The sequence below is a fragment of the Corvus kubaryi genome, unplaced genomic scaffold (genome assembly GCF_017639235.1).
Source record: "Corvus kubaryi isolate FWS band 111438036 unplaced genomic scaffold, C.kubaryi_AGA036_p1.0 78, whole genome shotgun sequence".
Taxonomy (NCBI): Eukaryota; Metazoa; Chordata; class Aves; order Passeriformes; family Corvidae; genus Corvus; species Corvus kubaryi.
The window spans coordinates 5,001,165-5,026,685 of NW_024582065.1; the positions used below are offsets into that span (position 1 = coordinate 5,001,165).

General features: G+C 45.5%; 2 protein-coding genes across 6 annotated transcripts in view; one reads left to right on the forward strand and one right to left on the reverse strand.

Annotated features, from left to right (window-relative positions):
• Positions 1-18,486, forward strand: part of GOLGA2 (golgin A2) — a 19,101-nt gene extending 615 nt beyond the window's left edge. The window contains exons 2-28 of one of the 5 annotated variants that reach the window (XM_042052629.1): positions 698-820; positions 1,164-1,244; positions 4,574-4,708; positions 5,292-5,335; positions 5,460-5,523; positions 5,983-6,042; positions 6,522-6,602; positions 8,330-8,368; positions 8,872-8,934; positions 9,173-9,266; positions 9,915-10,021; positions 10,558-10,616; positions 10,832-10,973; positions 11,995-12,084; positions 12,248-12,355; positions 12,452-12,539; positions 13,034-13,380; positions 14,219-14,332; positions 14,612-14,836; positions 15,070-15,169; positions 15,249-15,328; positions 15,897-16,050; positions 16,191-16,258; positions 16,533-16,635; positions 16,888-16,994; positions 17,165-17,333; positions 17,441-18,486. In XM_042052629.1, coding sequence (XP_041908563.1) covers positions 698-820; positions 1,164-1,244; positions 4,574-4,708; positions 5,292-5,335; positions 5,460-5,523; positions 5,983-6,042; positions 6,522-6,602; positions 8,330-8,368; positions 8,872-8,934; positions 9,173-9,266; positions 9,915-10,021; positions 10,558-10,616; positions 10,832-10,973; positions 11,995-12,084; positions 12,248-12,355; positions 12,452-12,539; positions 13,034-13,380; positions 14,219-14,332; positions 14,612-14,836; positions 15,070-15,169; positions 15,249-15,328; positions 15,897-16,050; positions 16,191-16,258; positions 16,533-16,635; positions 16,888-16,994; positions 17,165-17,333; positions 17,441-17,691 — 3,096 coding nt within the window. In that variant the 3' untranslated portion in view covers positions 17,692-18,486. The remainder of the gene's footprint in view (positions 1-697; positions 821-1,163; positions 1,245-4,573; positions 4,709-5,291; positions 5,336-5,459; positions 5,524-5,982; positions 6,043-6,521; positions 6,603-8,329; positions 8,369-8,871; positions 8,935-9,172; positions 9,267-9,914; positions 10,022-10,557; positions 10,617-10,831; positions 10,974-11,994; positions 12,085-12,247; positions 12,356-12,451; positions 12,540-13,033; positions 13,381-14,218; positions 14,333-14,611; positions 14,837-15,069; positions 15,170-15,248; positions 15,329-15,896; positions 16,051-16,190; positions 16,259-16,532; positions 16,636-16,887; positions 16,995-17,164; positions 17,334-17,440) is intronic. The other 4 variants (XM_042052630.1, XM_042052632.1, XM_042052633.1 and 1 more) reach the window with 4 other exon arrangements.
• Positions 18,487-20,140: 1,654 nt separating this feature from the next.
• Positions 20,141-25,521, reverse strand: part of DNM1 (dynamin 1) — a 66,340-nt gene continuing 60,959 nt past the window's right edge. Inside the window, 1 exon segment of the mRNA XM_042052634.1 lies at positions 20,141-20,815. Within this exon segment, the coding sequence (XP_041908568.1) occupies positions 20,755-20,815 (61 nt within the window). The 3' untranslated portion in view covers positions 20,141-20,754.

Below are 25,521 nucleotides of genomic sequence, written 5' to 3' on the forward strand. Positions count from 1 at the left end.
GCCCCGCCGTGCCCTGCCCGGGGTGTGCGGGCCGGGGGTGCCCCTATTTGTATAAACAACTGCCGGGACCGGCCGCTCTGGGGCTCGGGCGTGCAGCAATTGCACAGAAATGCCGGCAGACCTGGCGGGATTCGAGTTACATCTTACCAGACCGGCACTTCCTGGGCGAAGTGGATGCGATTAAAAAGTGTTTGTAGGTTGTTTTCCCCTTAGTTTGCAGTTGTTGCAGTGTCTACTGTGGAGATTGCAACTGTCCTTCATAAAATCTTTCATGGAGAGGAACATTTTACTAGCAGGCAGTGCTTTTTCACTTTGCATGCAGGATTAATTGCCCTTTATTAATTTTGCCTTATTGCTCTTACTTAAAACTCTAAAAATCCCCTAAACCAGTGCTTTCAATCTCCTTGTAGTTGCACTATGGAGTATCAAATAATTTCCCACGAACAGCATTGGCTGTAAACAAAAGTTGAATGCTTACAACTCTTGTCATAAACCCATCACTTCAGTCTTAATTTAGCCTTCTCTGGGCTTATTTTGATTCATGTTTTCCCCCCAAACGGATGAATTAATGGAAGAGCATTTCTCTTGTCCTTACACTTGATCTGTATTTTTACTCAGTGGAGTTAGGTTTTGAGGGATTTTTGGGGTTACAGTAGGCATATTCTGTTTGGACTTCACATTCTTCTTCTCTTCACAGCTGAAGGAATATCAGCAGAAGAACAGCCCTGGAGCAACTGCAGGAACTAAGAAAAAACGCAAAACTAAAGAAGGCAGCAGACCTGCAACTCCCACCACTGATGACCAGCAGCCTCCAGAGAATGTGAGTGTCTCATTCTTTCTCCCAAATCATTTGTCACCTCCCTCTTCTTTGGTTTTCTGGACAATCTGACTGGAGCTGGGAAGTGGTTATGCTGGGGTAAGAGCTGCGTGGTGTAGGTGCTGTATGAAGTGTGCTACAGGAGTTGGCAGCTGCCTGTTTGGGAAGGTGCAGCTGGTGATGGAGCCTGTCTGATGGTGCCCTGGGTGTGCACAGACCTGCTGGGCTGAGGTGTGTGGTCCTCATGAGCTGGACAAGGCTGGTTCCTTGGCTGCCTTGGATTGACGTTTCCTCTCTTTTCTTCTCTGAGCCGTTTCTCTTTCCCCTTTTCTTTCGCCTCCTGTAGATTCAGAACATTCTGAAAGTGCTGGTGTCAGACCTTAACCGCTCCAATGGGGTAGCCATACCCTCATTGGACAAGAGGAAGGTGAGGCAGTGCTTGTGTCCCTTGCAGTGACTCGCTCTCCCTCCCGCATGCTTCGGGTTCTGTTCACACTGAGCTCCATCTCTGGGATGGAGCCTTTTCCTCACACATCCATTGTCAGTTGCTTCAGTTTTGTTGCTGGTTTATTAACATGGAGCTCTTTGTTACCATTGCTCGTTAAGTGCTTGTTCCCTTCTGGTTTGCGTCAAAGTTAACACGTCAAAAAGTGAGCCTTGAGACAGCTGAGCTTGGAGGAAAACGGGAATTTGGGGTGAGGCAATAAACTCATTTAACAGCTGAGGAAAACTGCACTAGGAAGAGGTAGTGTTTCCATATTTTGTATTTCTCCTGCTCTGAGTGTCATTGCTTTGTTTCCTGGAGCTTGGTTTCTGAAGGGCACGTTTCTGCTCATCTCCAGGCAAGCAGCTGCCCTGGCTGGTTATTCCAGCCGCTCCTTTTATGACAGGCAGTGAAGCTGGCACAGGTGATGTACAGTCTGGCAAGTACCAGGGGTTTAAATATGCTTAGGCAGGAAGTCAAATACTTCAAAGCCAGGCATGTCCAGGCTTTAGCGTCTTCACATTCCCAGGATCCTGAAGAGGAAAGGGCAGGAAGTATGCCAAGAAGCAAGAGAAAGGTGTTTAGGAGCACACATAAACAAACAGCCTTTTAAAAATATTTATTTTCAGACAGTCAGTTTATTTAAAATAAGGCCCAAACTGTGATAGGAACTCAGAGAAGTCAAATTTTGTAGCCCAGAATGTTCTTCCAGTTTTGTTGTACCGAAGCTCTGCTTTTCATTTTCACTTGCATCATTTTGGTAGCTTATTTCCCTACCATTGTTTCAATGTAGTTGTCATTAAGTAGCTCACTCTTATATTTACTGCATATCCATGTGTCTCCAGCAATAAATATAACTATAGTAATCATCTGGGGTACCTGACAGATGAAGTGAAACCACAAGGTGGAATGGAATTCCCTGTGAATTGCCTTTGTATCCTTTTTTCTTTTGTGTGATAATACATCTGACATGCAGAGTTCCACCAGCTGGACTGTGTTGTGTAGGTTCTGTACCAGCAGAACTCGAGTGATGTGAAGACACACTGCCAGCTTTGGGGTGCTGGGTGTACCTGTCCAGCCTCAGAAAACTTGTGTTGTGACTAAACTGTCACTGTTGTCCTGGGGACTGGTTTCAGTTAATACTTGTAAGCTCAGAGTAAGTTAAATATTGGAGAAAGAGACTTGTTTCACATTGGAGGGTGACATGAAGATAGGTGGTCCAGTGCTGTTGCTGAGGTGACATTAGCCTTGCAGTGAAGGCCTACATATGTCTACAGCTTAGTCATGTTCTGCAAAGGGAGAATTTATTACTCTATTCGTTCTTGTTTCCCCATTTTTTTTTCTGTTTTCCTCAGAGATACAGTTTGATCTGATTGGCTATTATAGAATTTTTGGATTGTTGTGCCTGGGGTTTTAGGAATTATTTGAAAACTAATCTTTAACTGCAATATATAATGAAAGAAAGATTTCTCATTCCGGTTGCTGTCTTGTAAAAATCCTGAGTTAGGAAAATGCTGTTCAGAAACTTGATGCTAATAGGGCAGAAAAGCTGATCATTGGCAGCTGAGCAGCTGCTGCCATGGTGTTTCATGTGAAGCAGAGCCCTCCCTTCTCTCTCACTTCAGCCTTCTTGGCTCTGAAATACAGGAAAACCAGCTAAGTAGAAGCCTTTGTATGAAAACAAGTGGATCCTACTACATGCTAAGCTGAGCAGAATTACTGACTTTTTATTCTACATTATTAGAATGTCACAATGCATAATTTCTATATAAGTGTTTTGCTTCTAATGCTTTCTGTTTCCAACAAATTTGATTGTTCAAATAGTTTTGGGGTTTTTGAGAGTTTATTACAAAACTGTTCCTTATGAAGAAAGAAGGAAGGAGTTCTTGTGGTTAAGGCACATTACTGGTTTCTGCATCTTGGAAGTATTAGGCAGAAAGAATGTTCTGATCAGAAGAAATTATCATTTTGAGATGCAGTGGGGAATGAATTCCTCATTGTTCCTCTGATGTTTATACTGATGAGCGTGTGATTGATAAAAGTGAAGAGCCTTTAGCTGAAAGAAGTGAGGGAGTTTCTGACCTTCCTAATAAGCACCTAACATATATTGCTCCTTCAGAGCATCAGTACCTGTCCTGCTAAAAAGAAATTGAGAAAACTCTGCTTCCCTTTGTAGTCTTCCAACTTACTGCCTTCATTAAATCTGCCTTCACTGTTGCTGTTTTAACCTTGCCGCTGGATTAGTGAGTGAAGTGCTGAGCAGGTAAACAGGGAATGCCAAAAGAGAGATTTCTTGTTTCCTATGAATTACCAAGAAGGAAGTAACTGAAGTAAGAGGGAACTCTTCCAGGTGGAATTGCAGAGAGCTGCAGTGTATTGGTGGGGCTGAATGCTGAAAGATTATCTCATCTGTTTTGTTGTGTTTTTAAGTGATGACTTACCAGAGCTGGATGATGAAATCAATCAAATTGCTGTAAAACATGAGAGCACTGCTGGACCTTTATGGCTCTAGTGCTGTACAAGGAGATGAAATAGTCCAGTGCAGTGTGGCTTCGTAGAGGGGGCTGCAGATGCCATCCATCCTCCCACAAAGGCTGGGTGGGAACTTGCATTGCTGTCCAGAAATAGGTTTTTGGTGCTCCTCTTTTCTATTTAGATTCTTCTAGTCATGGGATCTATGGCTGCAGCAGGGCCACAGGGACCTGCACCCAGCCACCCTCCCTCTGGCCTATTCATAAATGCCGTGTTTCTAAACTGGTGGGTCATGGCATGCCACAAATTTCATCGAATTTTAGACAGAGCATTTGAGTCTGACTAACCCAATTTTCAAGTAGTCACTCCCCTGTTCTTTTCCATCTTCATTTGCATACAGTGATCTGTGTTTTCCCCAGGAACACCTTGAAGGTGGTGCTTTTCGAAGTGCAGTGACATTTGGCTTTGCCCGTACTTGATTTTTGGTGAATCTTTTGCAGTGAATGTCGTGTGTGAACTTAAGAGTTTGGGTGACATTATTGCCCTGTGTTAAAAAAGGGAGTCGGATTATGGGACACTGGTCCTTTATGAAAGGACACACTCTGGGACGGTGTTTGTCTGTGGTTGATGCAGCCACCTCTTTGCTCTGGGGAGAACACAGGTTCCTTTCCACATGTTTCTTAATGACTGACTGTTCACATCTGTCTGGTTTTCACAGGCAGGTCACAAGGTGATGTGTTGGTGTGTGTGTTTGTTCATTGTGCATGAAGGCTGTAATCCTGTGCTGTGTTTTGTGACAGGCATACTTTGACAGTGATGTTGCCACTCGTAGTGCTGAACAGCTTGCTCCCGATGTCCCTGTGCTATCTAACATCAACAGCCTCCCTAGTTGTGGTTCTGTTCTGCCTGCTCCTGAGAGCATGCAGCTGACACAGGTTTGTGACTTATCATCAATGCTCTACCATTGAATATTGGTTAGTGATGCCACATTAGTGTGGAGAAAGATGACCCTCATAAATATGACTAGTTCAGGTTTTCTCCTCTTAAAAATACTACATTCTTCACTCTACATGCAGTCATCATCTGTCTGTGAGAGTATACACGTGTCCCTGTGGCTTCTGAAGCTGTTTTTCTTCCCCTTCTCTCCTATTTCATTAGCAGAAAGTACCCTTAATAAGACAGGTCTCCAGTCCAATCAATCTGTGTTTCCTTCCACTAATTAAAGATTCAGTTGAAGTTTTTTTCAGCAAAGTGTTGATTATCCTGATAAATAAAAACAGCAGGCATAAAGCCTGTTACACTTGAGTTTCTCTATTCCAGGAAACCCAGACTCACACCACTCAGAAATTGTGTAAGCCAGGGCTGAGTTGGTGGTTTTAAGTTCATCTTCCTTTGGGAAGCCAGTAATTACAGGAGCTGTGGAACTGGAGCCCAGGTTTAATCAAGTCTTAGTGACATATTCGTAAGTGTGACTCCCATCTTCTACAGGCTTGTAAGTTTTTATGTTTTAATCCACAGATGCATGAAGCTGAGGATCATAAAAATGCTTTGGATGAGAACAGGTGAGTGTCTGTGTTGGCTTTGCATCAGGATCCAAACAAATTAAGGTTTTATTCCTGCCCCAATGCTGTGCTGATTTGGGCAGCTCTCTGGGAGAGGTTTTCATTGCCAGGTCTTTGTTCCCAGGTCTTTCTCGTCAACAGAGGGTCTCCGTCAGTTGTCTGAACAACTCAATGGCCTGGTTTCCCAGGTACTCCTTTTCATCCATTTGTCCCATTAATTCTCTTGGTGTTTGATGTGGAACTTTAAGCAGACAGCTCAAGGAAACACTCTTCAATCTCAGAGACATCTGCAGCCATTCTAACCAATGTGATATTTAAACACTGAGGAGCAAAAAATCCTGGTTTAGGAATGTAAGATTTCAGCAGTAGGAAGAAAAGGAGAGTGGGATGAATGAATTGTACGTATTCATGGAAAGATGTACTCTTGATTTAGTGGAAAAGAATATGAAGTCAGTCTGAATAATTCACATCAGCTTGTCACAGGGGCAGCCGGCGTCTATCCTGAGCCAGAAAAGTGTTTTCTGTGCCTGTGTGTGGTCGTTTGAAGTGACAGGTGCTATAAGGAGTGTTACTGTTATAGTGGGTTCTTACCTAATAGTGATTTGTTGCCTTGGGGACTAAAACCAACTTACTTGATTTACTTCTAGTCTACATCGTATGTGAATGGAGAAAATGCTGTTTCTTCCACAAATATTAAGGAAATGGAAGTAAGTTGTTCTCAATCTGTCACGTTTTTTATTTTTCTTCTTAATTGCTGCTGTTGATCACTTGTTTGGATTCTGTGCTTACAGCAGTGTTAGTGAGGCATAACTGAAGGCACAGGTCACATATATCACTGTGTAGTGTCACCTGGGGCTGTAATTGAGTAGTTGTGATCACAACAGTCAGAGGCAGGTATTGGAGGTGTTCCCAGTTTGGGGACGGGGGATAATCTGGCTTCCATGCAACTGCAGTTCTTATTTCTGATTCACTCTTATGTCAAAATGAGGCCTCAGCAGAAATGGCTAAAATAGGTTGACATCCCAGCTGCTTTTGTCAAAACCATAGATTTTGTTTTGTTTGGAGAATCTGATTATATCAAACTGTGATGATGATTTATTTTTCTGTCCTTTTTAATTATTGCTTTTTTCCTTCCCTCCTCCTCTTCTGCTCCTTCCTTTTTCTCCTATATGCATGTGCCCGTCAGACACGTTACCAGGAGCTGGCAGTAGCCCTGGATTCCAGCAATCTAACTAACAAACAGCTCGTTACAAAGATAGAGGAATTGGTAAGAAACAATCCAACCAACCAGTTTGACGCTGTCTTTGCTGCTCCTCCATGCTCTCTGGGTGTCTGCAAGGTTACGGGTTCCCTCATAGTGCCACAAGGAAGGCTGCTTACACAGCACTTTGTATGGAACAAAATGGGCTGGATGGAAAACCTGTGAGAGGATCAAAGCCTAAGGCCACTTGTGAGTGTGGTGGCTCATCTGAGGAAGCAGAAACAGAGTTTTGTTGTTTCCATTTAAGTGTGCTCTGTTGATCTCCTCACACTGTCCCTGGATGATAAGCATCCTGATAAAACAGCTATTTCTGGTCCTGGTCTGAATCCTTGAAATACAGAATTCTGGTGCTGGCAGCAGTGTGAAAACCTGTTTCTGCAGGTGGTGATGCTGTTCTAAATATATCAGCAGAGTGGGAGCAATAGGTCCAAGAGAGCCTGGGGCTGTTTTCTGATCATATCCTCAGCTTCTCTTGGCACAATGAATGAACTGCTTTGTCCTGTGGCCTGCATGGATTCCTGCTGCTGCTTTTCAGCCTTCAGCCTTAACACTGCAAGAAATGCAGCTAAGCGGATCTGTTCCAGGCTGAAAAGAGCCTTTCTTGTGTGAAATACTTTCCCCCATTTTGTTCCTCTCTAAAACTAGACTTTTCCCAAAGTTCAGCATTTCCCAGTGTACCCCATGACCCCTCTTTTTGTTTCATTTTTGGTTTTGGGTTATTTTTGTTCTGTTCTGTTTAATTTTGTGTTTTAGTTGGGCTGCAGAGGTACAGTGCGTTGCCCACCTAGGATTCTCATTGTTTGCCAGCTTTTCTGTTTGTCTGGAACTCTGTAGGGCCTTTGCTGCATTTGTGCTCTTGCCTTTGCTTTTCCTGGTTATGTTGTGTGCTGGCATTGCTAAAATCAAAACCTCATCACCCTTCCATCTGCAGTTGTGTTTCAAAATGTACTGAGGTAGTAATGGTAATAAAGAAACAGCTTGGCCAATATTCATCATTTGGGAAGGGGAAAAATACTATTTATGTAGTTACTTAAGAGGCATCTGTGAGAAAACTGCCAGGGGGACAAGAGTAGCAAAGGGCGAACAGGGTTTGGTGGCAGCTGGGGCAGCCTTTGTCCCATTCACACCTCCAGATGCACTTTGTGCAGTCACAGCTCTCCAGTACTTCACCCATAAGACTGAAATTGGCTGGGACAGAACTATCCCTTTTCTTGCATCTGGCTTCAGCTCTGTCTCATACCACCTTGGTGGGATCCTGCCAACGTACGTGCGGCACTGCATGACTTAGAGGCCCCGTTGCTAACGGGATAGAAGTCTAAGGAATCACATAAAGGAAAGGACTTTTGGTTTGGGATTTAGGTATTTATTTTTTATTGAAAGCATTTTTGCTAACACACCAGTTTGACTATGATTAATTGCATAGATGTGGGATATTGCAAGTTTAAACTGAAGTTGCTGGATGCTCAGATAGGAACATAGAGGAGTTTCAGCAGAGGTATTGGGGGAGAACTGTGATAATGTACTGGACAATGAAAAACATATCACATGCAATAGTGAAGGGAGCCCCAAATCTCTTACTTTTAATAGCTAAGATGAACTTCCTAATCTTCTACAGAAATGGAAATTCTCTTTGCATTAACTGGGCGTATATCCTACTTCATCAAAGTGAAAATGTGTTTCAGCAGTATGAGAATATTCTCTCTTAATATTGGTGCATCAATTTTCTTCCACAGAAACAGCAGAACCAAGAAGCAGTGAATCAGCTGGAGAAGGTAAAGTGTGTCCTATTTTTTGATAGATACAGAAATAGGTATCTGTTTCTCTGAGGAGTAGAAAACACAGTGGATTGTGGCACAAGCGTACGTGATCTTGTCTTAGCTTCAGTTTTAATTTGTAGCATAAGGTTGAATATTTTGACTTCATGAGTTGGGCCTGACAGGCAGCATTCTTATTTTGACCAAAGCTAATATTTAAATGCTCAAGTTGGAGGAGTACAGTGGGGGCAGAAGGTTACAGTTTGGGTCCTTGCCAGGAGCTTCCATTCCAACACTGCCACGTGTGTGCTGCAATGATTGCACTTGCTATCACTGCTGGTCTGGGATGGAAAAACGATTAGGTAGTTCAAATAATGGAAGATTAAGCATGTCTTTAAAAATACTGGTATCATTTAGATGCTAGAAATAGTACCAATGAATTCCTGCTTTTTTAGTTTGACATAAAACAAGGGTTAACTATCTGCATGTTTGTGCTGACCAAGCATTATTTGTTTCTACAGGAAAAGAAGGAGTTTGAACAGAAATTTTCTAAAGAGCAAGCAGCATTGAGGGAACAGTTACAGGTAAGGCAGAGGCTCCCTTACAGTAACATCACCTGACTTCTGCTGTTTTGTGGATTACTGAGCACTCATAGTCCTTATCCTTGAAGCCAGAAGTCCATTCCTTTAGGAAAACTGCAAGTGTCAGCCAGACTGTACTTAACTGCAAGAGCTCTTTACTGAATTGTCCTTTCGTGACAACAGTGATGTTGCAGTGGCAAGCAAAGAAGTTCTGCACTGAGCTGATTTTCCTTTCCCAAAGGTTCATATCCAGACTATTGGAATTCTCGTTTCTGAGAAATCTGAGTTGCAGACAGCCCTTGGCCATACTCAGCAAGCTGCACGGCAGAAATCAGGTACGTGACTGTCTCTGCAGCTCAAGCTGGTGGTTGAACTGTGGGTGTCAAGTCACAGGCACGAACAGTTGCTGGCAGCCAGCTCACAGCACTCCCCGACTCCTCCGTGAGCAGCCTTTGGCACTGGCACTGCTGCTGTCATCATAGCTGCCCCCAAATGGGAGCATGTTGGTCTCACAGCAGTTGAGGTTGTTTTGTGCATCACTAAAGCCTTGTCACCTCTCTTGGGCCTGGTTACTACTCCAAACTGTTCCTTTCTGATACTTTAAAAACTTTGTTCCCCTTTTCCACCCCGCCTCCCACACAGCTTTCATGTTAATCTAGGTCTTACCTGAGCCTTTTATTCTGAACTAAATTTGAGCAATGTATTCTAATAGGAAAAAAAAAAACCAACCCAGACAACATATTGTCTATTGTTCTGCAAAGGAAGTTTCATCATCTGCCTCTAAAGTGAGGCAGGTAGAGAGAGAGCTGTGCTCCCAGGGCTGTTAGTGAATGATATAGAGCCAGGAGTGGAGCCAGCTCTGCTGATTTACAAAGCTCTGTGCTGCCTGAAGAGCTTGTTGACAAAGTAGAAAGTGCTGTTCAGCCAGTTCCAAAATGCTCTTTGTGATCTAGCCTCAACTGACTGTGCTCTGACTTGTCCAGGAGAAGCTGAAAGCCTTGCTGCCCGTTTACATTCGTCTCGCCAGCGGGTCTCGGAGCTGGAGCGCACTTTGTCCTCCATCTCCATGCAGCAAAAGCAGTCAGAGAAGGTAAGAGTCAACTCTGTTTATGCTTAACCAGCAGTTCTGCCTTTGGCTGTTTGCTTATTACTACACTGCTGCAATGTCTGCAGTCCCTGCTTGGAGAAGAGGCAGAAAATCAACCTTGTTAATTATCCTTGTAAAGCCCTGTATTCCCCATGATCAAGGCAAACTTCATTCAAGTTTCTGTGACTAAATCATACGGTCCAGTTGGTGTCTTCAGATCTGGCACCTCACTTCATTAGTCTGGCAGTTCCACACAAGAGAGAGACTTTGTCCCAGAAATCTCCATTAAACACACACTTCAGAATTGATGTTAAGCCAGAAGTTTGCAGAAATACTTGTAGCATCACATTTGAAAAGACTGAGCAGACTTATTCCTGGCAAATTCAGGAGGTTCTAAGCATACCTGTCCTGAGGTTTTTGCTAAAGTGGTGACTTTTTCTGCTTTAGCTGATCTGTTAAAGATGAAATGAAGTATTTTTTAATATCTTATTTGTTTGTTTGAAGTCTATAGATGATTCAGTAATTTCCTTTTTCTCCAGCATAATAAAGAGTTAGTGAAGGAGCGAGACAACCTGAAACTGGAACTGTACAAACGAAGGTAAGTCCCTTCTGCTCAGTACTGCAGAAGAGCCCCAAAACATTACAAGTGGCACAGACCACAGGTGCTGACTTGGGAAGCCAGATATTCCATTAAAAAAAATAGTCACTAGATGCATGTTTCTGTGATTCTAGCTGCCAGGAAGCACTGGTTTGTAGATTTATGACCTGGACATCAGCAGACCCAGAGCCACTTTAATTTTTTGTTTGTTTTAGCAAAAGTAGTGAGGAAATAAAACAGCAGAATTCAGAGCTGTCAGAGAAGGTTCACTCTCTGGTGTCCCAGAACTCAGCTATGAAGTTGGATGTGGAAGATTTGCAGAAGAAATTGGAAATGGCTGAACTGATGATTCAACAGGTGAGGGCAAATGACACAGATGACACTGATGACACTGCTACACTTCCTTCTGAGACAGGGGGCAAGAGTTAACTCCTGGCTTTAAGGAAGGCTCAATCTCATCAAGACATCCTCCTAGAAAAAAGCTTTCAGTGAGGCCTCAGAGGAACAGAAAGTTTGTATTCCCTAGGGAGCTGGAGCTGTAAATTGATTGAAAAGCACACATTGATTGAAAAGCAATGTTGCATTAGTCTGCTAAAACTGTTGTACAGTGAGACAGGGTGAAATGTGGAAATACAGTGACTGTTCTGGTTGTGTCTGTTCAGGATTTTGGTTACTCAGTTGTGCAGTCTCACTGAGTAACGAGCTGAGTAGGGGGGGTGTTTGTACCCACCAGTGGAAGGTGGTGAATTGGACAGTGGCAGCTTGAAGTCAGCTGGGGAAAGAGTGCATGGAGCCAGCTGTTAGCAGGTCAGAGGGCAAGCTTGGTGTAACCCTGAGCCTGGGAGGGAAGAAAATGCTCTTTTTTTTATTCCTAGACTGTGTCTTAAGTTACCCTTGAAATTAAGCCAACTGCTGCTCTTCTGGGAAAAGTGCTGTGCCTCAGCTGAACCAGCCTTGCTGCTCAGTCCACTGACATACTTCAGACACTGGCTTTAAATTCCTGACATGTCTGACAACTTTTAAGGTCACAGCTTTTATACTATCTGATCTGGCTGTATAGTGCAGACTCTGGAAATGCACAAAATTTCTGAGCCAAAGTTTGATTGAATCCTATTTTCTTAATTAAAAAAACAGTAAATGTAAAATTGGTAGGGAGGAGCTGCCCAATTCAGCCTGTTTTACAGGACTAAAATCTCAGCTTTTTGTTTTTAATCCCCCTATTTTTTTTTCCCACACTGAACTTCACTATGAGTTGGAGCACTTTAAAGAACTATAGAAGGTTACAACATAGATCATGTGGCAGGTTACTCCCAGGGGAAAGGCTGTGCAGGAATTGAGTATTAACATTTTGCCTTAGCTTTCTGATTTTTATTAACAGTTCTCAAGCCAGGGAGGGAGTCTGGATGCAAACCAGCAGCTGCAGATGGCTCTGGAGGAGAAGGCGAGCCTAGAAACCCAGGTAGCTCAGGTAAGAGGTTGTATGAAATATCCAAATCTTGATGTCCGTAAGGAAACTTGTGGGGCAGAAAAATGTAGTCTGAGCTTTGCACTAACACTGGTTTCTTCAAGTTTTATCCCTTAAACCAAATTTACTTAGCCAATAGGATTTTGTCTGATTTTGATTTGAACAGCTCTCAGAGTCACTTCACCAGCTGCAAGCAGAAAGAGATCAGTATGTGGAGAAACTGAGGGAGGAGGGGAGCATTTGGCAGCAGCGGGTGCAGCAGCTCTCTGAGCAGGTAACCCCAGGGGCAGCATCCCAGCTCTGGACAAACATGGGCAGCAAGAAATGCCCCATGAACATTGTTGTAATTTTCACTTGTGTGGCCTTGCAGGTCCACACAATGGCAGAGGAGAAGGAGAAACACATGGCCAAAATTCAGGAGCTGGAAGACAATGTTACAGAGCTGTTGAGCACATCAGGTAGGGCTTCCAAGGTGGGGCTTCTCACTGCAGAGTGGAGCTGGATAACTCTGTCCTGCTGTGCAGATGCTTCTGCACAGGAGGTGCAAGTAGGTCTGATGCTGGGAAGGCAGCTGGAGACCAGGTGACCCTAAGAACCCTCTTCTCCTGGGAAACAGCAAGTGAACTCTTGCAGTGAATGGACCAGCAGCCTGGTTATGTCTGTAGTATTGGCCTGACTGTACTGTCAGCCTCTCTGGCACAGGAGTTTGGGAAGGCAGGATGCTCCTGCTAGGGCTGTGAAGGAGTCAGCAGCAGACAGCAGGATGCTATGCTTGGGTTTGGGGTAGGTTTGCTCTTTGTTCCTTTCAGTGCTGTGCTGGATACTGCAGCTGGTGATCTCTTCTGGGTCACAGAGCCGTATGGGCTGGGGTGTGCTTTGTGTACCCAGCAGGGATGTGTCTCACCCAGCCATTTTCTGTGTGACTGAGCCCCTTCTGACTGCATTTCCTCAGCAGTGAAGCCCATGGATATCGAGCTTCCCTCACCCCCGGGGCCCACGGCAGCTGAGCTCAGTCTGCAGGAGGAGATCCAACGGCTGCAGCAGGAGAAGGAGGAGCTGCACGGGCAGTACCAGGCCCAGGTCCGTGACAATGAGCAGCTGAGCCACCTCAACCGGGAGCAGGAGGAGCGGCTGCTGGAGCTGGAAAAGACTGTGCAGCGCTACAGCGAGGAGGCTGTGGACAGGCAGCAGATCCTGGAGGACATGCAGAGTGATAAGGCCACAATCAGTAGGGCACTGAGCCAGAACCGGGATCTGAAGGAGCAGCTGGCTGAGCTGCAGAATGGGTTTGTCAAACTGGTAGGTCTCTTCCATGCATCTTTTCTCACTGCTTCCCTCACTGGTGCAATCCTTTTGTAGCGCAGATGTTAAAAACTGGCAGCAGCATTATCCCTCTCTTATCCTCTGAGACTGTGGCTGCTCCATCCTCTGATTCATAGTGCCATACCACGAGGTTCCCTGCAGTTCCTTACTCCCTCAGGTGCTCTAGCAGATAAACCAATATCTTTGTCCAGAACTGTTTCCTTTTCCTTCTCATCCCCTGCCAGTCAGGCTGTTTCTGTCCCTGGGTATTCCTCCTGCCCTTTTACCTGAAGATATCCATTTCCTGTTCCCTATATTTGCCCATGAGGAAGTTCTCAACAGTATTCTCTCCTGCTGCTGTCATTCTTACCTATCCTGGAGCTCTTACTTACTCCTTACTTGGCTTACTCTTGCTTTGCTTCTTTCAATGTAACACCTTCCCCTCTGGGGGCCCTAGCAGACTGACACATGGTCTAGCTGTTGATTTTTTTTTTCTTTAGTCCTTTTTGAACTCCTTGTTTTTGAATGTCTGTGGCTCTCTTTGGGATATTCATACCACCCATCTGCTTTGGAGCTGACAGGCTGCATGATGTACCAGGCCTCTTGGCACTGTCCCAGCACTGATTCCCCTGCCTCTTTCCTTGCTCTTCTCCCATCTTCTGAACCTTTCTGTAAGTTATTTACTGTCCTAAACAGTCAATTTATGGCCCTCAGTTACAGTTCAGAAAAACACAAGGGATGGCACCCTGTTGTACTGGGAACTAACGTGTTTTATTGAGAGCCTGTTTCATGGTGGTTGGGGCAGTTTCCTTACACAGTCATGTTTGTCTTGCAGACAAATGAAAACATGGAGGTTACAAGTGCCCTACAGTCAGAGCAATACGTAAAGAAAGAGCTGGCCAAGAAGCTTGGGCAGCTGCAGGAGAACCTGGGGGAGCTCAAAGAGACGGTGAGCACCAGCAGTGGAATGGCAGGGCTGGATTGTGCAAATTGCTGGCAACTTCCCAGACACTGATGTAAGCATGGAAATGGATATTGTAAAGATCCAGCTGGGAGCCTTCCCCTATCATCTGCTGCCTGATGTGGGAGACCAGCATATGGGGGCAGATGGTGGCTGCCTGCCTGGTTGGTGGCTTTGGGGCAATGGTTGACAGTTTGGATCATGTCACACGGATCAGCTTTTCAGGCAGAAAGGGTTTGATGTGGTGGTTTGGTCTTGTTCTCTCAGCTGGAGCTGAAGACACAGGAGGCCCATGGCCTGCAGGAGCAGCGGGACCAGTGCTACAGCCACCTGCAGCAGTACGCCCTGGCCTTCCAGCAGCTCGCTGCTGAGAAGGACGAACTGCACAAGCAATTCCTGCTTCAGACACAGCTCATGGACCGCCTGCAGCATGAGGAGGTCCAGGGGAAGGTGACAGTGGAAATGCACCTGAAAGAGCTGCAGCAGACCAAGGTAACAGTAAAAAGGGACAAGATGGGAGGTAATCATTGAGCGAGAGATTTGGCCAGTCCCTTCCACCCTGGGCTGTTCTGTGATGCTGAGATTACACCCTGTGCCCTACGAGTGATACCTGTCTGGAGCTGAAGTACTGCTTGTATGTTTGTGTGTGTGGTGCTACTGTCTGGAGTGAGTGTTAGCAGTCTGGCTTGTGTAGGTTTTTGTGATCCTCTGCTTCTCCCTTGCAGGAAAGTCTAGAAGCTGTAGCCAGAGAGAACAAAGAGCTGCAGGCCCAGATCAGTCAGCTAGCAGCAGAAATGGATGGCAGAATTTTGCACCAACTGGAGGGTGAGTGGCTGTATCAGGGAGGAGGCAGAGCTGGGTTCTCTGCAGCATTGCCTCCTTGTTCACCGTCCTCCTTTTACAGAAGGGGATGAAGCAGTGACTGAAGAAATCCAAAAACCTTCACTTGTGATCCCAGAGAAGTTTGAAAGCCATGAAGAAATGGTGAGTCTTAATGGATAGAAAAGCCTTTGGTTTTAGTTCTAAGCAAATATCTAGAAAAAGAAACCAGTTAAATTGCAGAGACGTTTATCAGCTGTTATCCTACCAGCTGAGTGCAGTCATGAGGGAAATGCAAAAGTTCCTTGTGCACAGCAGCAAGAAGCCAAGACTTCTGCAGCATCCCTGCAAAACAGGTTGGAAGTCTGGCAGTGGTTTCCTTATGATAACTCAGCTGGCAGAGCAGCTCTTTAATGGGGCTTTGATGATGATGGTCTCTTTAGCTTGGAAGGCAATTTGGAAATGGTGTCAAATATCTACAAGATTTATCTGCAAGTACAGTCATATTACTGCAGTCAAGCAGCTCTCAAGGGACCCAGTTTTTAACCTGCACTGATTGGGAGCGAGAAGAGGCAGTAGCTGCTGCCTGGCTTAGTAACAGGGCAGTCACATAGTTCTTGGTTTCACACCCATAAATAAAACGGGGTAAACTGTTACTCTGTCCTGAGATGCACCATAGATCCTGCTGAACACAGGGGAAGCACTAATGTCCACACTCTGAAATTCTTCTTAGGTTACTTTTGTGACCTCTGCCATGTACCAAGTGGAGCAGGAGCGACAAGATCTGAGGAAGCAGCTGGCTGCTCAGAAGCAGCAGTGCAGAACCCTCCTGCAGCAAATTGCAGCTCTTAGGCAGGAGCAGCAACATCACATCACACTGGATGGAGGTAAAATCTCGGCACAGTTTGGGGACAGTGTGACCATGAGGTGCTGGGCCAGCTGGCCATGGCTGCTCTGAGACAGACCTTTGGGTCTGTGAGTGTGTCCTGCCCCAAGAGAAACTGTAAATTGCACACATCCCTTCCAGGCTCCATTATGGATACTGTTCCAGTGGAGGTTCATGAGGCTTTGAAAACTGCCATGGACAAGCTACAGGTAAGCAAAGCATCTCATGTTGTTTCAGCTCTACTACACTGTTCAGCCAGACTTGGATCCAGTGTCAGACACAACACAAACAGGTTGTAGGGGAATAAGCAGCAGATGTTCCACAGTAAGAAGCTCCATCCTAAAAAGCTTGCCCACTGCTTGGTTGTAAAGGAGCAGGATTTGTTCCCCAGGCTCAGACCAGTGTCACAGGGGTGTTACCTTTAGCACAGGTGTTGTCTGTACATGAGCAGCCCAGGTGACCACCCCCACTTTGTGTGTTCAGTTGCGTTTCACAGAGCTGATGCGTGAGAAGGCTGATATGAAGGAGCGTCTGGAGGAGCTGGAGCACCGCTGCATCCAGCTGTCTGGAGAGACTGACACCATTGGTATGTTTAGGCAACACCAGCACAGGCTAGAGCTTGCTCAGTGCCTTATTTATGTGGGGAGCAGAAGGTCCCCAAACAGCTTTTGGAGCTGGAGCCCTCAAACTACCAAGCCCTTCATGTCTCCTACTGCTGCGTATCTGGGCTAGGTCTCCACTCCAGGGCTGGATTTCCTGGGTCCTCATGCCTCGTACTTCACTATAGGGCTTGTACCCCAATCTTGCAGACACTCCTGAGGCTTCTCTTGTGTTCCAGGGGAGTACATTGCACTCTACCAGAGTCAAAGGGCTATCCTCAAACAGCGGCACCAGGAGAAGGAGGAGTATATCAGCAGGTTGGCTCAGGATAAGGAAGAGATGAAGGCAAGGAATCCTTTCTGTGGTACTATTCCAACCAGGGTGGGCCTGGGGAGCACTTTCAGAGTGCAAACCTTTGTGCGTTTGTTTGCTAATTTTGTGACAGGAATAGGGCCGCAAACTGTAGTGGCATGTTTGTGTGCGTGTTTCACGGGCTTTCCTTTACTTTGGTGCAGATGAAACTACTGGAACTGCAGGACTTAGTGATGCGCCTGGTCAGGGAAAGAAATGAATGGTACAGCAAGTATGTAGCAGCTGCTCAGAACCCAGAGTTGTTGGCAAGCCAGCCTGAAGGTGTGCTTCCAGCAGAGAGGCGCATGGAGCTGAACGCCACCGATGGAGCAGGTAAGCTGCAGCCAGGACAAGCCCTGTGCAGGGGGAGCAGCCCCGGGTCTCAGCCTGGTGTGTGGACGGGAGGAGTTACCTGCCTGCCTTGTCTGTGCTCCTTGCAGGGTTACGAGAGGTCAATCTGTCAGATGAAGCAGAACAAGAGGCTGCTGTTCTTCACCAATCCGGTTTCCCCCCTGTTGACAGTAAAGCTTCTCAGCCAAACCAAGAAGACCCCACGGCAAAGCAAATAATGCAGCTTCTCAGAGAAATCCAGAACCCTCAGGAGAGGCTGGGCTCCCTGCTGGAAAACCCGTGCATTCCCTTCTTCTACCGTGCTGATGAGAACGATGAGGTCAAAATCATGGTGGTTTAAGTGGTGCTAAATCTTACTGATAGCAACTTTCTACGGGCCTGAAAGGACTTGATGGACTTGTATGTGCCCATACCTCTGCTCAGTGCCCCTGGTGAGAACAGATTCCTAAAGACATCAGTAAAGAGAGATTGTATCAGATGGAACTCAAGCATCAGACCTCATCTTCTCTTTCTCTTTTCTCTGTTACTTGGTGTGCTTGGAGTACAGGCAGACTCTTAACTCATCCTGGGAGGCAGCTGGTGCTGGGTGCTGGCACATCACCTAGGCCAGGCCCAGACTGGGGGCAAAGGGAGCCCATGACTTTGGGCAAAATGACTTAATCCCTTGTCCCAGATTCTGCTGTCACAGCAGCTTCACACGGTTCTGATCCATCACTCATGCCTGTCATCAGCTCAGTTCCTTCCAGGGCTCCCAAAGTAACTAACTGTTCTGGTAATGGACTCTTTGGACTCTCAACAGGTTGGGTTTGTTTTCATACTACGTATCCTAAACTCTCCCTCCCGGCTGCAGCCCTGCCTCTTGCACCTGTATTTCAGAACAGGCCCCCAGCAAGCAGCTCCTTGGCAGCACAGCCCTGTCTGTTCTCATTGCCAGGGGAAGGGACCGATGGGAGCCTTGAGGGGTCTTTTGGTTACTTGACAAAGCTTTATGTGATTCTTGGGAGTGGGATGGAAATGTAACTGCACTTTGAAGGATGATGTGTTTCACTTGTATGTGTCTGAAGGTTTTATTTATTTTAAGAAATGGGAGAAATAAGTAAAAGGAAACCACTTAATAAACATGCTTCGTTTTGAATTTCTGGACTTTAGGGATTCTAGTTCTCCATCCCTGATCTTTCCTCTTCTCCCATTTTAGTAAGGAGTGCAGGAGATGAGTGGAAACCAAGATCCTACAGCCCATGTTTAAGGTCCTGGGACATACAGCAGCAAGTGTGGTAGTACCTGGCCCTGCCTTGAAGCCATAGCCCTGATTCTAAGGAGCAAACAGAACATGGAGGGAGGAGAGCACTCCCTGAAACAGCAGCAAAACAAATCTCCTGGCTGGGGAAGTGGTGAAATACATGTGGATACCCTGCAAATGAATCTGCCTTCAGGCATGAACTGCCTGTTCTTAGGATGGGTGGTGTCAACAGTGGAGTTTGGAGGGAAACCACAGGGGAGGTTAAAGGGACCTGATCATCGGAGCTGTGTGATCAAACACAGGAATTTGGGCTGGTGCCTGAAGCAGCATCAGCTTGCCTCCCTGTTAACCTGATGAGATATGAGATGCAAGCACAGGGACACAGATTTGTGTCTGTGCAACAGGAGAGATGGTTCATTTCTTCATGTCCAAGTTGGTGAAGCTTTACACCAGCATAGCACAGAGCTTTTCTTTTACTGGCAAAGGCAGATCATGTGTGGGTTGGTTTTTTTAAATGGTTCCTACCTTGATATTTCCAAATACAATTGAAAAAAAGGGACACACAGCCCAATCAATGCTTTCCTGTGAGCCCCCAGGGGAAGCTGGTTTTTGAACTTGTTTCATTTAAATAGCATGAGTAGTGTCAGTCTCCCCTCAGCACAAGTGGTTGGGCTTCCCAGCTCCCCAGAGCATGAGGTACATACATACTGTATCTGTGTAAAATGGTGTATATTCCTTGAAGAGAGACTAAGCCTGTTCAGTGTTTATTGCCTGCTCAGGCTATTCATGAATCTGTAACATAACTAATAGGGAAAGGGCCATGATTTAATACAGAGCATTATTGTAAATGGAATAAATATTTATTGGGTGTTTACTCTAGAACTGTGAAGGAGATGAGACCAGTGAAGAAGGTCTCTGGTCTGTTACAGAGGTGACTTAACCCTCTTACGAATTTGCTTTCTGAATAAACTTATTCAGAGGAGCACTGACTAGAGGTATTTCTTCTGCACAGATCACCTTGAGCTTTGGCCAGAAAAAGAGAAGAATGAATTTTTTATTGAAAGCACATGCCCTGACAGTGCTATATACCCTTTTCACTGAGCTATCATGAATGTTTTCTGTACAGACTGCTGACAAACCTGAGAGGTGGCTCTTGGCTAGCATTTCACATCCAGACCCCAGCTTCAGATTAATTTTTTGCCCTGACCCCTTTCAGGAGTGATTCCCTGACCTCACCTTTACTCAACATCCACTTGCTGTGCTCCACAAGCAGCATAGGCAAAAATCCCTTTTAAGAAGCAATTCATGTGCAAACTCCCCCCTTCTGTATGCTCCACATCTGAAGCACCTCTACACAATTTCTTCTGCACAGGGATTTACCTTTCTGCACCTGACAAGCTGTTTCACTCTACTGCAGCTCCTGGACACTCAGTGCTGATGCAGATCTGCTTCACCTTCCCTATCAGCCCCTGATTGCATGTACAGCTTGTTAACTCTGTGGGATGAAAATATCAGGTTATAATAAAACACAGCTTGAAAACCACCCAGAGAAAAAGCAAGAGAAAGAGAGATGGTTTTATTCTAGTCATGGAGACCTTCATTATACAGAAATGAGAGTTTATTTCATCCAATAAACAAGTGACAGGTAGATCACAAACTGCATCACAGCTACTACCAGCACTGAGACAGTTCACCCACAAGTCTGGGGTAATACAATAACCCAACTGCACACAGCAGAGAATTTAACAATTAGCTCAAAAACTCAACATTGGGATTTGGTTAACTTTTTGGATGTGTGTGTATATATATATGTATATAGATATTCTTTTCCTACTTAAGTATTTCCTAAAATTCACATGGAAGCACAAATGGCTTTTAACACCTGGACATATATAGATTTTTCATCTTATATATATATTTATAGATATTTATAACAGTAAAGATATGTTTCTCATTACTACAATATACTTGTTTAACTCCTTTAAGCAGCTGGGAAAAAAAAAAACCAACAAAAAAAACCCCCAAAAACGGTTTCACTACAATCACATCTGATATGTGTGTGTCACAAATTACAAACAAAACAAGCCATGTGTGAGGTTTGAGTCAGACCATTCCAGGACAGAACAGCTAAGAGGCAGGCAAAGAGTCTCAGAGGGAGCAGGCCTACATGTCAAATGGTGGTTTTGGACTCTCCGGGCGGGCGGGACTGGCCTTACCCGGCCGGCTGGAGGTTAAAGACAAGAAAAACAAAGAAAAAGGAAAAGGGAAAGGGAAGGAAAGGGGGGAGAAGTAGTAAAACAATAGTTAAAATGCAGAAAGGAACTGGCATCAGAACAATAGAGGATCCACAACAGAAATTAAGAGTAATAGCACTGAAATGAGAGAACTGCAACATGAATCAGGCCTGGAGGACAGCCTGCAACACAGGTGGCTCATTTAGCTCTGGTAGAGACATGACATCTGAGATGTACAGGGCTGATATATTTTTTAATTCTCAAGTCTTTTTTTTTTTTTTTTTTTTTTTTTTAATACATGTAGCATGAAAAGTAAAAACCAAACCTTAAGATGAGTTGTGATCAACAACGGTTACAAGTTTCCCCAAACACGTACCATCCACATGCAAGAAAAGGCTACGGAAGAAGTCACCACAGTACCCCAAAAACACTGAAAGATGTGCTTAGTTCAAAGCAGAAATATTTTCAACAAAACACCACACAGCAAACTCCCTGAAACATGTGGCTGTCCATTTGCAAGGGGGGAGCAGCGTGTCTATTCCCCTCGCCCTGCTGGGTTCAGGAAAGTCAGCCAAAAATTGTGATGCAAGACAACTGCTGGCAGGAGCCAGTGTGTCCCCAGCAGGAATGGCCCGGCTCTGGGAGCCGAGTGTGAGCAGGTCCCATGAGCTCCCCGCACGCTGATATGCGTGCACTACCTCAGACTTCACTCTGGCAGGACTGGGCTGATCCATTGATTCCCCCCTTTACTGATCCTCCTGCCTCACTTTGATATGAAGTTGATTGCACTGTTCCCAACATGAAATTTTTGCACCTTAGAAGTCAACCTAATACACAGGACATTTAATCTCTTCCTAATGGGTGTTTTGACAGTAGATTTTTGCTAAGCCACGCTTTTGTCTTGAACTACAAGGAAAGAAAACAGCTACAGCTCAGTCCTGGGTGCTTCAGCTAACTGGTGCAGGCAGGACACTTATCCAGGCTAGACCAGGCAGATGGAATCACCGGACGGACAACCACCACTTGGACCTAAGGATGTCCCTGTGGCTGGTCTCTCCAAGGAGCCTGTGTACTTCAGGGATCCATGCCACTGAATGAAGGCTACTCTATGCTCACAAAGCAATACAGGACGCACGAGCGAAGACAAAGAGCTCGATCACTAGGCTAGAGTTTTACGACACACTGGGGAGGGGTGGTGGGAGGCAGGGATGTGGGATGGATGAGAGGAGTGACTGTGGCAGTGGAAGGGAGGGTGGAATGGGGAAGCTGCCAGCACGGCACTCGTTGCCAGCTGTCTACAGCCTCAAGTTATAAATCTAAGAGGGACGGTTCAGCCGGTCGGATTATGGTAGGTCGAGTAGGTGAGGCAGGGCCCCTTCTGCTGTGAAAAAGCAGGAAACAAAAACAAGAGAACACACACTGTGGTTAGCACAGCAATTGCAGTCACAACCACACATGCTTCTCCACCTCGCCTGAGCCAGCAAAAGAATCCAACCTGAGGCACAAACCCCCCAGAGTGCAGCTCCACAAACAAGGCTCACGGGCTTCTATTCAGCCTCACACTGGCCTTTCTGCACAGCACAGATCACCCTGGACTGCCAGTTTTACTTCCCTCTGAAATTTGGAAGTGCAGAGATTTACTGCCAGTAAGTGCCCTGGCTCTGGGATGAGTGGAGAAGCACGGACAACAGTGAGCTCCTGTATCAAGCACATGACAGTCACACAGCATGGATGGGGTCCTCTGAGACGCGCTGCTGCCAGAGGCTCTTGGCTGATTTGGAGGAGCACCTTCTTCCCCTGGCCTCGAGGCTACTGCAAGCCTGAGATTCCCTATTCTGACATGAGACTGATCTTGGATGTCAGGGGCAAGCTTAGGGCTTTCAGTTTTCCAGTTCTGGTGCACAGCAAATGCAGCTTCTACGTCAATAAAAGGAACTTTGGCTACTCCTACTCCATTCTGTTCCAACTCTTTTGCTGATACTTTAGCTATGTAAATGGGCAGCAATGTGTTTGCCCTCTGCATGGATTAAGTGTTCTAGAATCTCCTTCCTGTAACGGACTGGGGGAAAAAAAAACCACAACAAAAAATACAAGACAACACCCCTGACATGTCTCTCAGCTCTTTACTTGAAATATCACTTCAGTCCCAGACTACAGGCTGTAAGAAGGCTATAAACAGAAATATGTTCTGTAAGACTGAGTCCAATCTGTGTTTTTCCTTTAAAGCATGCTCCCTGCAGTGTCTGTGACCTCAACTGCATCTTGCTGATGTTTCCTTAAGATAACTAAATTGTTATTTATTATGTACCAAGTCAGAGTAGTTTTAAGGTCCAAACTGCCTGAAATGCAAAGTGCAAAGCCAACAGCATGTAGACCAAATGGAGGGGAAACCCTTGCACTGATCATATGGGACCAGGTGTCACAGAATTAATACCTCAATAATCCCAAACTGACAAGATTTAGATTACAGAGAATCAACTCACTGCTAGAAATGAAGGCCCTCTCCTGACACACTGGCTGAGGGGAGGGAGAGAAGACGGGCAGAGGAGGATATTTGTACCAGTGGTCTGTAATCATACTGGCACAAGAGAAGTTACACTCCTATAAATCAGGGCAAGTTCCCTCATTTAGCAAATAAACCAGAGCAACTCTCCAGTCCTGTTTATTAAACCCCAGCAGAACTTACTGCTCCAGATCTATTAAGCCCCAGATCTCAAAACAATTACAACCACTTGTTCCTTGCCTTGGGAAATGATACATAAAAAAGCTTCAGAGAGTAAAAGCACTTCGAAATGTTATCTCCTTGACTGAAAACACCAATGCAAGCCCCCACTGTCAGCATGGCAGTCAAGTTACTGTACTGCTCTTGTACAGAAAATAACTATGGGATTGAGCTAGCCCAGAAATTACAATTACCTTGGAAGGATGCTCAAATAATACTGTTGCTCAGAAGTAAAAATTGCAACAGGATGTTACAACTGGGGAATCTGTGACCCTGAGCTTCATGGCACGTGGATCTGTGCATTATCTCTAAGGGTGCCCACAGTGTAAATGCAGCCACACCAACCCTTTGGTGGCTTCTACCATCATTGGAACAGCAACAGGACCAGAATTAAAACCCTACAGAACTTCAGCTCAGCCTTTAGTGAGATGCTGTTGCACCATCACGTGTTAGAAGGCATTTTTTGAGAAGGTTGAAGGACTGTTTGCATTTCAGGAGTTTGCAAAGGTTGTGCTAAAAGCCTCTGAGGGCTTACATGAAAAGGATGCTTGAAACCACCAGAGTAAGTAAAGTGTTCTGGCAAGAGTGGCCACTTGACCCTAGCAGGATAAATAGGGCTGAAAGGAGCACAAGTAATTCACAGGTAGATGGGCTACTTCTTTGTAATGTCCTATGACTGATTTTTGCAGACTTATTTCTCTCAGCATTCAAAGCATTTTAGGGTGTGGGACTGTCACTTTTTAAATTTACAAGCTCTTTCTGTTGAGGTTTGCTGGAGATGCTTACAGAATCTGCCTGGTAAGACTAGAAAAGGCTGCAAACTGTTTCCTAGCACTAAAAGGGACAGAGAAATCTCTCAGGCAGCATTTACCCCCCAAATGCTGCTTCAGTCTGACTACATTGCTAGTCAAGCCTTTTTATATCACTGAAAAGACACTTTTCTCTGTCAGGACAAGGAACAAAGTTTTGCTCACAGGGAAGCCTGTGGCTGTCTCCAGTACATGAGATGGAAGACCTGAGTCCTGGCAGAAGCCCAGGGAAATGAGTTACAGTGACTGTCACATCCTTTAAAGTCAGTCTTTCAGGCCATACCCAGAGAGAACACTGAGCTAATCCTATCTAAGAACCACTGGGCTAATAGATCCTTATCAGTGGAACTCCCTAACAGAGGTGGGAAAACATTACCTTTATTCCCTTGGACTGCAAAAGGTTTTGGGTGTAATTTTTTGGATCATTTGGGGTTTTGGATTTTTTTGTTTGGTTGGGCTTTTTTTTTTGTTGTTGTTGGTTTTGTTTGGTTTTTTAAAATTTTTATTTCCTTGGTGCTCTTTATGCCAGATTAAAAATGCCCCATAACAGCGAGTCCCAGAATGGGATACAGACAACAGCAAGGCTCCTTCCCGAGGTTGTTCACCAGGATGCATGTTTCCAGGGCTGTCAGGGATGTCTGCAGGAGGCAGAATATCGGAGGAAACTGCTGATTGCTCCAACACCTCTGCAATGTGTCATCAGTGAGGAGGGTTGACGATGACGTCCTCAAAGATGTCAATCATGAGCAATCACTGCAATGTGGCACCTAACTGCAGTTCTGTGCAGCAGTAACAGACACCATCTACTGCAAGATGGGGGCTGGCTGCGACCCCCCTGCCCCGGAATAGTGGCTTGAACTTCTGCTATTCCTATTAAAGTAGGATTTCAGCACATGCTCCTCGCCCCCAGGTCTCTCTGCCACAACCAGCAGCAAGGGAATCTGCAGGAACTGCTGCTGCTCCACTCCTCTGTCATGAAACAACATCCACAGAGAAAGGGAGAAGGGGCCCAAAAAATCCACACCTGCCCTGTTTTGCCCTCTGTACCTCTTTGTCAATAAGGGCTGGAGGTTCCCAAGAAAAGGATTCAGGGGAATTTGCTAATGTCCCTCTTTACACCCCCACTCAACATTAACAGGATGAGCAGTACACAGCACAAACCCAC